Source organism: Salvia miltiorrhiza, chromosome 5 (genome assembly GCF_028751815.1).
Source record: "Salvia miltiorrhiza cultivar Shanhuang (shh) chromosome 5, IMPLAD_Smil_shh, whole genome shotgun sequence".
In the NCBI taxonomy this organism is placed as follows: Eukaryota; Viridiplantae; Streptophyta; class Magnoliopsida; order Lamiales; family Lamiaceae; genus Salvia; species Salvia miltiorrhiza.
In genome coordinates, this window is record NC_080391.1 from 25,997,189 (window position 1) to 26,010,061 (window position 12,873).

General features: G+C 35.8%; 1 protein-coding gene and 2 long non-coding RNA genes across 3 annotated transcripts; all 3 read right to left on the reverse strand.

Moving 5' to 3' along the window:
• Nucleotides 1-3,791: 3,791 nt before the first annotated feature.
• LOC131025717 (uncharacterized) lies at nucleotides 3,792-4,202 on the reverse strand. The gene has a single exon (XM_057955508.1). It carries the CDS (start codon nucleotides 4,200-4,202, stop codon nucleotides 3,792-3,794), a length of 411 nt encoding a protein of 136 aa, XP_057811491.1.
• Nucleotides 4,203-9,191: 4,989 nt separating this feature from the next.
• LOC131024267 (uncharacterized) lies at nucleotides 9,192-10,485 on the reverse strand. The gene is made up of 2 exons (XR_009101724.1): nucleotides 9,996-10,485; nucleotides 9,192-9,383 (listed from the first exon to the last, which is right to left on the reverse strand). It is a non-coding gene; the product is annotated as an uncharacterized LOC131024267 (long non-coding RNA).
• A 574-nt stretch (nucleotides 10,486-11,059) lies between these two features.
• Nucleotides 11,060-12,353, reverse strand: LOC131024268 (uncharacterized). Its single transcript, XR_009101725.1, has 2 exons — nucleotides 11,864-12,353; nucleotides 11,060-11,251 (listed from the first exon to the last, which is right to left on the reverse strand). It is a non-coding gene; the product is annotated as an uncharacterized LOC131024268 (long non-coding RNA).
• Between the last annotated feature and the right edge of the window lie 520 nt (nucleotides 12,354-12,873).

A 12,873-nucleotide genomic window follows, 5' to 3' on the forward strand; every position in this document is an offset into this window, starting at 1 on the left:
GACATGACAAAGTCTCTAGGTCTGTCTCCCGCTTCCCAAGCTTTATAAAGCTTGTTCTTAATGTATTCTTCAGAAATTTGATTAGGGACAGTTTTGGTGTCGGTGGTCTTGCATAGCCGAGTCTTTATACTGTCCTCCCCACGTAAAATCTGCTTTTTGGCCGCTTGTTCTTTAGGAGGTCTGCCTCGCTTTTTTGCTTCTATGTTTTTGGCCTGCGAAATTTCCGCAATTCTTTGAGCCTTAATGGCTGCCTCCATGAAATTTTCCTTCTTTTCCCTGCTGTAATCAGACTTTTCCCTGCTAGAGTCTATAGCCTGATCAGCCATTTTATTGGCGGTGGCCCTATCCTGAGCCTCCACCTTGTCAGTTTCAAGACAACCCTTATTTATCTGCCCATTATCTCCCGGTCCTACCAAAGCCTGCTCCTCCTCAATCTCCTCCCGGTGAAGAAGTTAGGCTAATATTTGATAAATCTTAGGATTAGGGATGTCAAAAAAGTCCAAAACCGACGGATCGACCCGAATAGACCGATAAAAAAGGTGGGTTAGGGCTAAAATTTTTTAGCCCGAATGGCCCGAACCGAAAATAGCCCGAGCCCGATAGGGTTAGCCCGAAAATCGAGTGGGTTGACCCGATTAACCGAACACATCTTTAATAATTGATTTTTAAACTTTAATACTTTACTTTTTAATTCGATAATAACATTTTGATGCTTGTAAAATATGTTTTGATTTTTTCCAAAGATTAATAACAAAAATCTATGATATAAAAGTCATAGAAAGATTGTCATTTATGTTAAATCTATATACAATTTTTATCAAAAACGAAATTAAAGTTAGATATTATGTAAACTTATGTTAAAAAAACACTAATTTTTTGTATCCAAAATAAAGCGAAATGTCTTGATTTAAAAAATACGACATATTTTTATTACAAGTATATGATTATCTATAAAAAAAAATAAACATATAAAAAAATCGTAAAACTTGTGGGCCCGAACGGGCTAGCCCGAAACCGAGTGGGTTAGGGTTAGGGTCGAAAAATTTTAGCCCGAAAAATAAAAAAACCGACTAGCCCGAATCGAAAATAACCCAAAATCGAATGGGCTGGCCCGAAACCGAGTGGGCTGGCCCGATTGACATCCCTACTTAGGATCAATTCCTTGAAGAAGCACTACTTTTTTCATATCTTTTCATTTCTATTTTCTTGTTTGTATCTTTAATCTATTTTATAAAGTATTCTTCTAATAATTTCTATGTAAAATATAAAAAATATTATATTTATATATAATATGCATGAATAGAGGGATTATACATTGACACTAAATACGAGCTAGATATGAAAAAGGTGAGAAAACAATTATTTATAGCATTAAACAACTAAATTGTCAATAAGTAGTATTACTACGTATACCTTCGATTCTTAAAAAAAAAAAGTACAATGTATACCTTCTATAAAAAGAAAGGCCCCGCAAAAATAATTGGGAGTTCCATAATTCATCATGCCTATGGGCGGAAAAGGATAAAAGGACAAAAGATTTGCAATTATAGCGTAAAAATATCAAATATGCGACCATGTTTCCTTTTCTATAGCCTCAATTAGAAAATACATTTTCTCAAGGTTGATCACTTGATCTAATATAGGCATTAAACAATAAGGGTCAATTTGATTTCCTTGTTATGGATGTATTACTTTTTTTACTGGGCTAAAAAACGTGTTTGATTTCCAAGTAAATTAAACAAGCAAGCCCATGTAAAAGGGCAGGCCCGACGCTATATTCCCCTTTACTCAAGGAAACACAACTGATCTTCCACCCTGGTTAGCTAATATGGGGTGCTGCGCTTAAAAAAATCTCTCGCATTTACCCCCAAAATCAGATGAAATTTTTATCCTTTTCTATCTGCCGCTCATATGACCTAGTTAGAAAAATTATTTGAAGGTAGCAGTGAGAAACGACTCATCCCCGTTTATCACCTCCTTCATCGAATCGCTGGTATTGGGGTTGTGTCTCCCAAATGTGGCTTTCGATTTGTTCAATTTTTATCTGCAACTACAAATTTCAGTTCTTCATCTTTCTTTTTTGTGAGTGTTAGCTTTATTTTGAAAGGTTCGCTACTCCCAAAAATCCACTGTCGTCGAGGTGTACTCTCGTGGAGTGGATGTCAGGAGTGACAGAAGATACCAAGATCTTCGCAAAATCGGCATCTGGGTTTTTCAATTGTGTAAGTTTCTGGTTTCTACATTTCAGGCCACCATGAAATTTGTTGGGATTTCTCTGCAGAATCTTGGAGAAAAGAAATGGAGTATCTTCCACTATGATGTATATTCAAACGCTTGTGGGGGTGCAGGCTCGTCATCCACTGCCATTGACGTGGCAGAGCCATGTTGTCTGGTGGCTGATGCACTAGTAGCATTTGGTGTTGTGGATGAGAGTGAATCAGTCAATGCTAATGCATCGGGTTCACTTGGACGAAGGCCTTTTAGCATAACAAAGCCTGAGGGATTTTCTAAAATTCACGATTCAGAAGATTTTCTAAAATATACTATGAAAATATTTACAAGGACAGTCTTGGTATTACGAAATAATTATGAGGACAAAGCAGTCATTTTATGTATTAAACCTGAATTTGCCAATGGATATCAAACACTGCGCAACCCATAAAAAAGGTTTTAACATGGCATATCAAACACAAGGCCCATTTACCAAAACTGGCGAAGTCATGTTACTTTAAGCTGAGTTTGTTTAAGTGGGCTTAACCCAACTTACTAATCAAACACAGCCTAACTATAAACCTTCTCCGTCCCTTTCTGGAATGGATACTTAGAGTATCCACGGTAGTTGAGTAAGGAGCTTACTTGATAAAAGGAGGAGACCATTATGAGTTAGGAGATCACAGTGGGATGACTCGTTCTCTTACTTTATTTTTTAGTTTCGATTTTTGTATTTTTCATTTAACTTTAACTGTACAAATTTAAATAGCACGATTTACTTCAAATTTAAATTGCATTAATTTTAAAATCCTAAAAATTATATAAAAAAAATTACATAAATCTTAAGAATTTTAAAACATAGCCTAAAATAACTATTCCGACCCTAGAGATTCGAAACGTGCCTAAACGTGTTCGATCAAATCATGTTGGAGCTGAGCATGTATCTGCCTATCTCGGAGAATTGCATCTCTTTGCACATATTCCTCGAAGCAAGGCGGGGTTTGTTCGAGCACTCTCCGTCGAGTCACTGCTAGACACACCCCGTGCCTGCGTCATCATCTCTCCAGTTGGTAGCTCCTTCACCTTCGTTCTCCACAATCATGTTGTGGAGAATGATGCAAGCCAACATGATGTCCTTAAGATGCTCGATGTACCAACTCTGCGCCGAACTTCAAATGACTCCTCATCGAGTTTAAAGCACTCCAAAGGCACGTTTGACATCCTTTCATGTCGATTCTTGCATCTTCTTGAACCTCGCCTCCTTTGGATTGGTCGCCATCGGTGGACTCTTGACGAAGCAACTCTACTCCGGATATATGCCATCGTACAAGTAGTAGCCCATCTGGTAGTATTGCCGGTTGGCCTCAAAGATCACTGGCGCCGACGTTCCTTCTAAGACGTCGGAGAACAGAGGCGATTGGTTCAGAACATTGATGTCCTTGTTCGAGCCGGCGACATCGAAGAAGGCATGCCAAATCCACAAATCGTGGGATGCAACGGCCTGCAAGATCAAGGTGGGCTCCCCTTGATCACCGCGTGTATATGCGTCATGCCACGCCTTTGGGCAATAATGCATACAATCAAGACTCCTGAGCATCCCGGAAAATCCATATTATGACAACTTTGCAGAATTTCTTTAGGCATATACGCCCCGTTGTGTCAGCAACTTTGAGATACTCATCAAAAGTATCCGCACTAACGCCGATGGCTAATTGGCGGATAGCCACCGTGCATTTATGCAAAGGCGTGAGAGAGTCCCGGCCCGCAGCATGATGACTCATTCGAAAGTAACCATCTTCACCTTGCACAACATCGACGATGCGCAAGAATAGCTCCTTCTGCATCCGAAAACACCGTCCTAAAAATTGTGGCCCGTATATCGGATTGTCGTTGAAATAGTCTTTCATAAGACGTAGATGGGCAGCCTCACGATCACGAGAAACGTATGACCGGTGGTGAATAACACGTTCCGGCTTCGGTTGGGAGAACATTTGAGCAATCACTTATTTCTGCTTATTGATCTCATCGATGATTTCTTGCGCAACCCCGTCGGATGAAGACGACGAAGTATCATCGAACCATTTGGCCATTTTTGGAGGAGGAGAAAGAATTGTAGTAGAGAAATAGAGAAAGATTGAAGGAGAAAATGAATTGGAGGTGCGAATGAATTAATTAGAGAGGTGAGGGGTATTTATAGGAAGGGAAAAAAAGGGGATAAACGGCTATATAGTCGTTGAAATTAAAAAAAAAGAAAAAAAAAAGTTTCGGCTAAATAGCCGTTGAAATTTAAAATTCAATTTTTTATTTTTTTTAATATGGCGCGTGTAAACACGTGGTTGATTCAAACACCATCAAGACATACTCGAAATTTCGAGTAGGACTCGAGTAGGGCGGGGATGATTGATGAGTAGTGATGATTGATGAGTGAATCACTAATCAAATTAACATTCTTAAGTTATAATTATAAGTTTCTTACTAAGAATCTTGAATTCTTAGTAATAATCTTAGATTAGTAATAATCAATGTTTAAATTTTCACTTGTATTTCAATATATATTTGATTTTAATGTTTTTGTATTTTTATCTTTGATCAATTTATTAGATGATAAATGAAAAAAAAAATGAAAAAAAAATAAAAAAATAAAAAAAAAATAAAAAAAAATAAAATTAATTACCGACGACATTTGCCCTCGGTAATTAGCATTTGCCGTCGGTAATTAGCGGCGGAAAAATGCCGTCGGTAATTTTGGCCGGACGGCGGTGGTGCTATCGCCGGATGTCACCGGCGGTGGTGATTAGCGGCGGCCGGTTGCCGCCGGTAAATTCCGACGGCAATTGCCATCGGTAATAAATAATACTCCCTCCGTCCCATTAAAGTTGGCAACATTTCTATTTTGGGTGTCCCACTAAAGTTGGCCACTTTCTAAAAATGGCAAAAGTTTACTTTAATTAAGTCAACAATTACTCACTAATTTGGTCAACAATTGTAGGTCACTTTCTAAAAATGTCAAAATTACTTTAATTAAGTTAACAATTATTCACTAATTTGGTCAACAATTGTAGGCCACACTCTATTAAAACATATAACACTCAATTTCTTAATCTCCGTGTCGAAACGAATGTTGCCAACTTTAGCGGGACGGAGGGAGTATATATTTATATTAATATATATTTAAATTAGCGACGGCGTAACCGCCGCTAATTAGCGGCGGCCCATTTTGCCGTCGGTAATGCGCCGGTAATAGTCAAAAGGCGGGTCGCCTTTTTTGCCGCCGCCGTGCCGTCGGTAATTGCCGGCGGCGGTAGTTTTCGTCGCTATTTACGCGTTTTTTTTGTAGTGCATAAATTGGAAGGCCAAAATGTATTAACAAGTTAATCACATAAATTTAATCAACTATTTACAAACCCTAGAATCAGATTAAAACCTTAGCCAAACATAATGAAATAAAACATGAACATAATTAAAAAGACAACAATTGAAAATAAACTTGAATTAAATAAAACCCGGAAAACAATCGTGACAACTACTTGAATGTTGAATTCTAAAATCTTGCAGGAAAAGAAATTTAATCTATGAAAGCTATAAATTTCTAATTTAAAACTGAAAAATATGAAAAGATGAAGAAGAAGGGTGAAAGAGGTGTCTAATAGGTCAGAAAAAGTAACTATATATAGTCATATGAGATAAATACAGTGAAGAACTCAAAAATACTGATAAAATCTCAAAATCCCACAAAATCCCGAAAATTCGAAAATTCCCGTCGGGCACTATTCATTAATGTGCGTGACTTTCTTGTTTCGACCATATCTTTCTCGTCCGAAGTCGGATTTATAAACCGTTTGCGCCTACGAACTCGTATCGAGATGAACTAAAACTTTCATTATGACCACCGGTCCAAATTCAGACTAAATATTTCTGTAAAATTCATCAAAGTACGAGCAGGTATCATATTTCAGAAGATAAAACAATTTAAACACAAAATAATCATCAAACACTCAATTTCCTATAAAATTAACATCATAAGAATATTAAAAACCATGGAAAAATGAGTGTTATCAAATATAAATGAGACAATTATATCGAAACTTAAGTTCAGTATGATAAAAAGAAGGGTTAATGACGTCCATTTATTGTCACATTTATATTTGATAACACTCATTTTTCCATGGTTTATATATATATATATATATATATATATATATATATATATAGGGAGAGGTTCAGGAAAGAACCATAAATAAAAGAAGACCGGAGAACCATTTTCAACCATTCGATCATCAAGATCTACGGTGGATGCATCATCTTGTTGGATGAATGCAGATCCTGGGTTCGAATCCTGAAGGGAGCATTTTTTTTTTGACTGCATTAATTTTAACAGCGGATGCATTAATTTTTACAGTGAATGTATTAGATTTGATGGTTCTCCCGTTCTCACAAATAATGTAGTTCTCTCTAGAACCACACCATATATATATATATATATATATATATATATATATATAGGGAGAGGTTCAAGAAAGAACCATAAATAAAAGAAGACCGGAGAACCATTTTCAGCCATTCGATCATCAAGATCTACGGTGGATGCATCATCTTGTTGGATGAATGCAGATCCTGGGTTTGAATCTTGAAGGGAGCATTTTTTTTTAATTTTTTTAGTGCATTAATTTTAACAGCGAATACATTAATTTTTACAGTGGATGCATTAGATTTGATGGTTCTTAGAGAGAACTACATTATTTGTGAGAACGAGAGAACCATCAAATCTAATGCATCCACTGTAAAAATTAATGTATTCGCTGTTAAAATTAATGTACTAAATTTTTTTAAAAAAAATGCTCCCTTCATGATTCGAACCCAGGATCTGCATTCATCCAACAAGATGATGCATCCACCGTAGATCTTGATGATCGAATGACTGAAAATGGTTCTCCGGTCTTCTTTTATTTATGGTTCTTTCTTGAACCTCTCCCTATATATATTAATTTTAATAAAAACAGGCCCACCTACAGTTTTAGCACACACACACTCAACCACACACACACGCACGCACTGTCTCTCTCGGCACTCTGTCGCCGTCGTCGATGGTGGCGCCGCCCGACGGGGCGCTGACTCTCTCTCTCCTCTCCCTCACATCTCTTCTCTGATCTCTCTCTCACCTCTCTCTCTCTCTCTCTTAACCTCTCTCTCTCTCGCTCTCTTAACCTCTCTCTCTCTCGCTCGATAAACAGGGCGACCGCCACCGTGCCGTTTGCTGCCACTCCTTTCGCAGCAAAACTGCCGGAGGCACCACCGTCGCCGCCTCGCCAGGTACGCCCTAACCCCTTTCCTTGTCTTTTCTTTATTCTCCCTCTTTCTTTTTCTTATTTTAAAATCTGAAAATCTTCATTTTTCTTTTTTCGAATTGGCTGAACGGAGAGAATGACGTCTTCGCCTCCGCCGCGCCAATCGACGACGACGAGAATGAGCCACCGTGGCTCTACCGCTGATGCCGCTGGTCTGCTCCAGGTATAACCCTAGTTCTCCTTTCCCTTTTTAATCCTGTAAATTATATATATATATATATATATATATATATATATATACATATATACATACATATATACAATCATAACTCTCTCCTCCCTCTTTCTTTGATTCTCTGGAAGATCGGAGACAAACGGCAGGTCTACCGTCGTCGCTCCGTCGCCGGCGACGAACCACCGCGGCTGCCGTCATCTTGACCCTGTTACTCACACATGCACAAAACAGAACATGGGTCTCAGCACCGACCCAGTCAACAACATAGAAATAGAAAGTGAGGCCCGTTTTAATTAAAAAAAATATAGTTAATGGACAGAGTAACGGATGTTAGATAGCTGGACGGAAAATTTTAAAAAATATTACGATAAGGTGTTCCATGCCACTTACGATTCGTTGGGGATGTTATTGCAAAATGCAGATCAACCTTGAGGTTGTTTTTGCTATTTAACCCTAAAAGAATTATAGCACAAATAAAATTGACAAAATATGACGTTATTATTACATCTAACAATGAATAAACTCCGTCCAACAAATTATGTGAAGCGTTGGTCATTTTGTTCATAACAATTTCATAATTCATTCTGCAGATCGAGAAACGAAACTTTCCTACATCACATTATGAGTTTTTCTTTGAATATTCACAGATATCCACTATAAATTTAGTTCCTCAATTAAAATACCATGATGAACTATTAAATTTGTCCTACTTCTAAGCATTATTTTCGAAAACTCATGAACATACCTGTCGACTCCATAGCAGCCCTTTTAGGTTATGTGTTTTATTCAATTAATATCGAAAATATGCTTTGGAGTTTGGCAATGAAAAGATAAACGTATCTTCACGTAAAATCTTCTAAAAGTAATATGATTTGATTAGTATTATATAAGTTAATTAATTATTAGATATGTTAATTAGTAATTTACGAACATATTCTTTGGTCTATAATTTACGCAGATCACATGGTAAAATGATCACCATTGGATATTTCAATTTCAAGGGATGTGATTGTTTCTCCCTTCTTTCAATATATATATATATATATATATATATATATATCAGAGAACTAAAATAAAAACATTTTTAAGTGTATAAAATAGGATCCAACAACAGCCTTTAGATCTCTTTAATTGGATGGTTGAGATTATTCATAAATAAAAGCTTAAAATTCACGGTTATATTAACATAAGTCATATATGTAAATTCAACTTTTAACTAAATTGAATTACCTTAATTACAACTATTTGTTTCTGTATATTTATTATCATTACCATATACGATTAAATCTTAGAGATTTCATAAACTTAAACCTACGCATTTTTTCCTGTTAAATCGTTTTACAATTGCATCGGAATTCATATATATAATCTACGAATTGATGTCGGGCGAACTAAGTTTTGTTTATGTAACACCCCAATTTTCATAAACTTTTCAAATTAAAAACTTTGAAGAACTAATATAGTGAAAATAAAATTTATTGATTTATAAAGAAAATTTAAACTAATTTCAAAGTCAACTTGCCAAAACTAAAGTAGTAACATGAAAATAAAATAAAACTTAATAAGTTCAACTAAAATGTCCAATGTAAAAGAAATCCTTATCCCTAGTCATTCTCCACTTCCATGGCCACTTCGACTCTGAAACTGCAAAACTGAAACGATAAGGGGTGAGCATATTGAAAATATACTCAGTGAGGAACATAACAAATATCCACATACGTCACATATATAATCAAATCACATTATCATACTTGCAAACATACGCCAAGAGACCGGAGCCCCTTGACAAACATAATCATAGTTTGAGTCGATGGCTTAAGTCCCATAACCAAACACATACATAGATCAATGGCTTAGGTCCCATGATCGCACATAACATAGATCAATGGCTTAGGTCCCATGATCGCACATAACATAGATCAATGGCTTAGGTCCCATGATCGCACATAACATAAATCAATGGCTTAGGTCCCATGATCGATCAATGGCTTAGGTCCCATGATCACACATAACAATAAATCAATGGCTTAGGTCCCATGATCGATCAATGGCTTAGGTCCCATGATCACACATAACAATAAATCAATGGCTTAGGTCCCATGATCGATCAATGGCTTAGGTCCCATGATCACACATAACATAGATCAATGGCTTAGGTCCCATGATCACACATAACAACATAGACATAAGATGCACGTAAACAAGTAATCAAACGCGATAATAAAAACATATATAACCATATGAATAAGCGTAAAATCCCTCACCTAATTCTTGAAATTGATAACTCCCTTTGATGATTTCTACCAACGCATCCCTATATGAACTCTTGAAATTTCTAAAGTTTTCGTCAAACTCGCAGCTGAACAGACCAGTCAGCTTCAAGCCTTCGTTTGAAGCCTCAAACGTCCTCAAATCGTATTTCGCCCAGAAATACGACTTCTTTGTCTTCGAGAGAGCTTTCCGTGGCCGCCTGTTTCGCCTGAATCGGAGTTCTGTGGAGGAAGTTATGGCCGTTCTCCCGAAACTGCCAGAACTTGATTTCCTGCGAAAAACTGACTCCAGCTCCTCACGTTTCCTGCGCCCCACAGCTCTCCAAAACCCGACTAAAATTTACTGTTGGCTTCGAGTTTCTATGTCTAGGGTTTGTAAATTGATTTCATATTTATACTAGTCTTTAAAGAGTTCTAGTTCTAATAGGAAACAAAAATAATAATAATAATAATAATAATAATAATAATAATAATAATAATAATAATAATAATAATAATAATAATAATAATAATAATAATAATAATAATAATAATAATAATAGTCTAGATAAAATTAATGGTGCATATCTATATTTATCATGTAATTATTTAAAAATAATAAGCTATACACGAAAAATACTAATAATTAAACTTATATAATAAATCTAAATATTTGGGGTGTTACAACCTATCCCACTTAAAAATAATTTCGTCCTCGAAATTTCTAATCATTCTTCATTCGTGTCATCTAAACAATTTCACAATTACAACTATTTCTAACAGAGCTAAACATAATAGTACTAGAACATAAAAACATTATTAAAAAAAATATCTTGTAAAACATCATAACTGCCATAACTATAATTGAACAATTAGAACACATACCTTGGAGTCGATGCAGCGCATGAGTTTCGAATGACTAGGCTAGTCTAACCTTTTAAGCTTACTTAAACCTTTTTGAAAGCAAAACATTTTTTTTTAAAGCACGAGTCTACAGGAACGTAGACCCGCTCTGATACCACTATGTAACACCCCAATTTTCATAAACTTTTCAAATTAAAAACTTTGAAGAACTAATATAGTGAAAATAAAATTTATTGATTTATAAAGAAAATTTAAACTAATTTCAAAGTCAACTTGCCAAAACTAAAGTAGTAACATGAAAATAAAATAAAACTTAATAAGTTCAACTAAAATGTCCAATGTAAAAGAAATCCTTATCCCTAGTCATTCTCCACTTCCATGGCCACTTCGACTCTGAAACTGCAAAACTGAAACGATAAGGGGTGAGCATATTGAAAATATACTCAGTGAGGAACATAACAAATATCCACATACGTCACATATATAATCAAATCACATTATCATACTTGCAAACATACGCCAAGAGACCGGAGCCCCTTGACAAACATAATCATAGTTTGAGTCGATGGCTTAAGTCCCATAACCAAACACATACATAGATCAATGGCTTAGGTCCCATGATCGCACATAACATAGATCAATGGCTTAGGTCCCATGATCGCACATAACATAGATCAATGGCTTAGGTCCCATGATCGCACATAACATAAATCAATGGCTTAGGTCCCATGATCGATCAATGGCTTAGGTCCCATGATCACACATAACAATAAATCAATGGCTTAGGTCCCATGATCGATCAATGGCTTAGGTCCCATGATCACACATAACAATAAATCAATGGCTTAGGTCCCATGATCGATCAATGGCTTAGGTCCCATGATCACACATAACATAGATCAATGGCTTAGGTCCCATGATCACACATAACAACATAGACATAAGATGCACGTAAACAAGTAATCAAACGCGATAATAAAAACATATATAACCATATGAATAAGCGTAAAATCCCTCACCTAATTCTTGAAATTGATAACTCCCTTTGATGATTTCTACCAACGCATCCCTATATGAACTCTTGAAATTTCTAAAGTTTTCGTCAAACTCGCAGCTGAACAGACCAGTCAGCTTCAAGCCTTCGTTTGAAGCCTCAAACGTCCTCAAATCGTATTTCGCCCAGAAATACGACTTCTTTGTCTTCGAGAGAGCTTTCCGTGGCCGCCTGTTTCGCCTGAATCGGAGTTCTGTGGAGGAAGTTATGGCCGTTCTCCCGAAACTGCCAGAACTTGATTTCCTGCGAAAAACTGACTCCAGCTCCTCACGTTTCCTGCGCCCCACAGCTCTCCAAAACCCGACTAAAATTTACTGTTGGCTTCGAGTTTCTATGTCTAGGGTTTGTAAATTGATTTCATATTTATACTAGTCTTTAAAGAGTTCTAGTTCTAATAGGAAACAAAAATAATAATAATAATAATAATAATAATAATAATAATAATAATAATAATAATAATAATAATAATAATAATAATAATAATAATAATAATAATAATAGTCTAGATAAAATTAATGGTGCATATCTATATTTATCATGTAATTATTTAAAAATAATAAGCTATACACGAAAAATACTAATAATTAAACTTATATAATAAATCTAAATAATTGGGGTGTTACAGTTTATCCTGATTCGTACGTTGTTGTGTTGCTATTCATAATCTTTGTCTTTGTTCTCGTTTTACAATTGCATCAGAATTCATATAATCTACGAACTGATGCTGGGGAACTAAGTTATTGCTCCGATTCGTAATCGTTGTTTATATATTCGTAAGGATTTGCCTTAATAAAGTAATTCATAGTACTTTTCAGATTACATTCGTAATAATTTGTCCAACAATTCGTACGTATCAGAATTATTTCTTTTAATTAAACACTCATTCTATCTCTAAATGAAAGATGTTTTGACAATAATTTACCGTATTTCCACTTTATCATTCAGCTTATGATAACTGTATTTTATCTTTACTCA